The 4,770-nt window shown below is 44.4% G+C and overlaps 1 protein-coding gene across 1 annotated transcript; it reads left to right on the top strand.

Annotated features, from left to right (window-relative positions):
* Positions 1-276: 276 nt before the first annotated feature.
* LOC149470608 (uncharacterized) lies at positions 277-3,154 on the top strand. The gene has a single exon (XM_089661930.1). The coding sequence runs from the start codon at positions 460-462 to the stop codon at positions 1,522-1,524; it is 1,065 nt and encodes a 354-aa protein (XP_089518056.1). The 5' UTR covers positions 277-459; the 3' UTR covers positions 1,525-3,154.
* Positions 3,155-4,770: the final 1,616 nt, after the last annotated feature.

Here is a 4,770-nt window from a genome sequence, read left to right as displayed (position 1 = left end):
TAATAAAATCTATTTGATTAAAAAAAATACTGTAGATAATGCTGTACATATTCTTTCTATTCATAAGATATATATATATATATATATATATATTAAAAATAGAAAGAAACTTTATGTAGTCCTTTTATATAGAATTCTAACTTTTTTTTTGTACAGGTGGATTGATGAACCAAGTTTTCGGTCATGTTGGTCTTCATGAATACAGCTGAGTCACATGGAAAACAAGACATATGGATGTCTTAATTGACTGAAAGTCTTTATCGCAGTTCACTGGAGGATTCACACGGGATACAAGTCATATCTGTGTTCTAAAAGTCATGGTTTGGATCCTCTTCCACATTGATCCAGCAGGAGAAAAGTAATTTCAGTGTTCTGGAAGTGATAACGGCTTTACAATAAAGTCCAACCCAAGTATACATAAGAGGAGTCATTTCAAACTACTTGTTTGGAGATTTTACAATGGAGAGAAAATATATCACACACCAGAAGGTTCACAATGGAGAGAAGTCATATCCTTGTTCTGAATGTGACAAAACCTTTACATGCAAGAAAGACCTTATAGTACACCATAGAGTTCATACTGGAGAGAAGCCATATCAGTGTTCTGCATGTGATAAAGCTTTTACACAGAAGGCAAATCTTAAAACACACCAGATGATTCACAATGGAGAGAGGCCATATCAGTGTTCTGAATGTGATAAAGCTTTTACTGTGCAGTCACATCTTATCACACATCAGAAGATTCACACTGGAGAGAAGCCATATCAGTGTTCTGAATGTGATAAAGCTTTTACAGAGAAGTCACATCTTATCAGACACCAGATTGTTCACACTGGAGAAAAACCATATCAGTGTTCTGAATGTGATAAAGCTTTTACACAGAAGTCAAGTCTTATCAAACACCAGAGGATTCACACTGGAGAGAAGCCATATCAGTGTTCTGAGTGTGGCAAAACTTTTAAAACCAAGAGGGAGCTTATAATACACCAGAGGATTCACACTGGAGAGAAGCCATATCAGTGTTCGGAATGTGATAAATCTTTTGCAAAGAAGTCACATCTTATCAGACACCAGAGAATTCACACTGAGGAGAAGCCATATCAGTGTTCTGAATGTGATAAAGCTTTTGCAAGGAAGTCACATCTTATCACTCACCAGATGATTCACACTGGAGAGAAGCCATATCAGTGTTCCGAATGTGGCAAAACTTTTACAACCAAGAGGGAGCTTATAATGCACCAGATGATTCATTCTGGAGAGAAACCATGTCAGTGTTCTGAATATGATAACGCTTTTGCAAAGAAGTCACATCTTATCACACACCAGAGGATTCACACTGGAGAGAAGCCATATCAGTGTTCTGGATGTGATAAAGCTTTTGCAAGGAAGTCACATCTTATCAGACACCAGATGATTCACACTGGAGAGAAACCATATCAGTGTTCTGAATGTGGCAAAGCTTTTACACATAAGTCAAATCTTATCAGACACCAGAGGATTCACACTGGAGAGAAGCCATTTTAATGCTCTCAATGTGACAAAACTTTTACAGTTAGTGTTGGTCTAATTATCACCGGAGGATTCACAAATCTCAGCATAGATTATTTTCTGGAAGAAAAGAGATATTAAAGAAGTTTCAGGTGTCACAATTCAGTTTTACATCCCCAATATCATCCCACAAGCTGGAAAAGAGAAAATGTTACTTTAAAAGAAACAAACTAAAATCTGTGAGCAAACTAGAATGTAATGATTGGATGAACTGAGTTTAGTGCTTATGTCCATCAATCACACAACTAGAAAGGAATTGAATATTTTATATTTTGACAATTGTTTTAAGATAAGCATCAATAACTGAACAGCTTCCCTCATGATTCTCATCTTTATCTTTTTTATGGAGCTTTGAATGAACATGCAATGCATTTTCATGATTCACCAACTGAGTTGTGTTTCCAAGCATTTTCTTCATTTCTGGATCCTGAGGTAAAACATGCCCAACACTGCCTCAGTACCAGAGACTAGGATGGGTTCTATTGTCATCTTACCAAGTCTCTGAAGCCTCAGTGGGAGAGTCCATTCCAGGTTCTTCTGACTATTGATGCATGATCAGCCAGGCTTGAGGTATCCAGCTAAGCTCACCTTCTCCAATCCTCCTGTCACGGATTTACCCACACGCCTTGCCCATAGCGACTAGCTAACCGAGGCGCGCAAGTGCGGCCGTGACTTGGGGTAAGAGGGAATAAGGGGGACTTAACTTTGAATATATAAAACAGTATGAGGGAGCATGTTCTGCCGCGATCCGAGATGGCCGCTTAAGCTAGGAGCTCCCACCGGCCAGAGACATCCTGCTTCCTTGCATGGAGGATCGGGTGAGCACAGGGCAGACAAACATGGGTAAAGCGGACCGGAACACCTCTGGAGCCTGGTCCTGCTCCCCACGGGTCCCTAATCAGCAGTCAGCACGGCATATACAGGAGCTATTCCACTCCCAGCAGAGGGACAGACCACAGTTATCCCCCTCTCCCCCTCTGCAGCCATTCCACGGAGCACAGCATCAGACTCTGTCCCACAGCATGATCTCTCTGAATCTCATGCCTTATCGCTGAGAGACCTACATGCTGTGGCAGCTGACATTAAAATAACATTCACTACTGCCCTTACTGACCTACGTGATGACCTCCACTCCCTGGGCACCAGATTAGAAGGGGTGGAACTCTCTGCCAAACAAAACGCAGACGCAATAGTGGAACTACAGCAGATGATCGCCTCCCTCGCTTCAAGCATCCGTGAATTCTATAGACATATTGAGGATTTAGACAATCGTGGACGCAGGCATAACATCAGAATCCGTGGTGTACCAGAATCTGTAGAACCAAACGAAATTTCAAGAACAGTCATGGCGTTCTTTAATGACCTGCTGGGCCCGCCTGCCTGTGACGCCTATTGACATGGATCATGCACATAGATAACTCCAACCCAGGGGCAGAGATACCGACCCTCCCCCAAGAGACATAGTATGTTGTCCAGTTTTCCATTTAAAGATATCCACAGATGCGCCAGAGAAAGAAGACGCCTTTTGTATCGGGGGTCAGAAATACATCTGATCTCTCCACTCTGACCCTACAACAAAGAAGAGAACTCTGCCCCCTAATGGACTCACTCCGATCCCACAACATACCCTACAGGGGGCGATTCCCCTTCTGCCTTTCCGCACGGGCGCACTGCTAATCTGCGGTTCCCAGAGGAATTGCTCAATTTCTGTGCTGCTCTGGAAATACCATTACTGGACCTTCCTGACTGGTACAGGAATATGCAGATCCCTTCTGCCGCAGAAACTGGAACCGGAAACCAGTGCAATGAAGTGGCAAGGCCACCTTTCTTGTCGACGCCGCTCTGCTCCCTCGACCCCTCCAAGACCTCACAAAAGGGGCTCTACTACCACATCCAGCCCAATGGCTTTTCCTGCACACAGAAGGTCTCGCTGTGATGCTTAGGAGTTCTGCACCTCCTCTCGCTCCTGCCCCTCTCATCCACAACACATTACCAACTTACTACCAGCTTCTGAACATCACACCTCACCTCCGAAGTTTATCGGGAAAACTCCTGTTCCTCTGATACTACCCTTAGGGGCCTCAGAATCCCCACCCTGAAAGCCCTCCCAAACCTGCTCCAGCTTGTACTTCCTGACACTCCGGCATACAATCATCTGTACACCTTTTTGGAGGCTCCCTGGATCTCACTCTGCAACCCCCTGCCTTCCAATTCCTCGCCCATCCGCCACGATCCGTCTCACTTTGCCTCTCTTCTCTGCAAGCCTCCCTGTGGCACTGCCACTACTACCTTAGACTGCAACCACCTGACTTCCATCTGAGTCTCCATTTCCTCTAAGCTCCTTCCACGAGGCCCTTGTCAAGTCTACTTGGATTGGGACTCATGGATTTTTCCTTTGTGTTATTGCATTGTTGTTTTATACCTGTGAGCGAGTATCACCTCCATAGGCTCCCTGGATGGTAATCCCCTTTAAGAGTTTGGTAATCCCTTTACTACTTTTGCATCTCCATCCATCCCATGCTCACGTATAGTGCTAGGCCTATAATCTTCCTAAGCAGGCCCTTTGACACTGGCCGCTCCCTTCCATCCCTCTCCCCCTGCAGGTGCGTGCTTAGGCACTCTCTCCAGACCTATTTGAGGTGCTGCTCGACTCCCTTGATGCCTTCTGAGCCTATGCTGATACATTTCATGGTTTTCTTGCCTTTGTTTCCTCCCCTTCATGTAATGTGTAGTGCCTTGTATGCTGGCGGCCTAATTGGTCATTTTTCACATTCTGGTCGCCCTAAGTTATCGTTATTGTTATGTATCTAACCTCCAATGCCTTAGGTAGATGGTGGTACTGCTTGCCCTCCTCCTGGGGGGGGGGGGCGGGGAGTGCCACCTGTAGCTCTACCTCAGAGCGTTTGATACCTGGTCTGCTATTTTGGTTTTCCTAGTTCACGTTTTAGCCTACAGTACACTCACCCTCGCGTATGTGATATCTACCTGCCCTAAACCGCTGTGTGTGATACCCAAACATCTATCCCTCTCACTGCTGTTATTCCTTATACATTTAGTTCCAAATCTTTCTTAAGACATCACAACTTACCCATTCTGTCGGGGAACGGCTGCTACACCACCTTATCTAACTTTGCATATAAGTTCTATACCGTCAGGTCCATAAATATTGGGACATCGACAAAATTCTAACATTTTTGGCTCTTTACACCACCACAATGGATT

This window comes from Staurois parvus, unplaced genomic scaffold, assembly GCF_062004578.1.
Source record: "Staurois parvus isolate SC_StPar_1 unplaced genomic scaffold, SC_StPar_1.0 ptg000035l, whole genome shotgun sequence".
Taxonomy (NCBI): Eukaryota; Metazoa; Chordata; class Amphibia; order Anura; family Ranidae; genus Staurois; species Staurois parvus.
The sequence above is the reverse complement of the archived record's forward strand: the minus strand, read 5'-3'. Positions and strand labels throughout refer to the sequence as shown.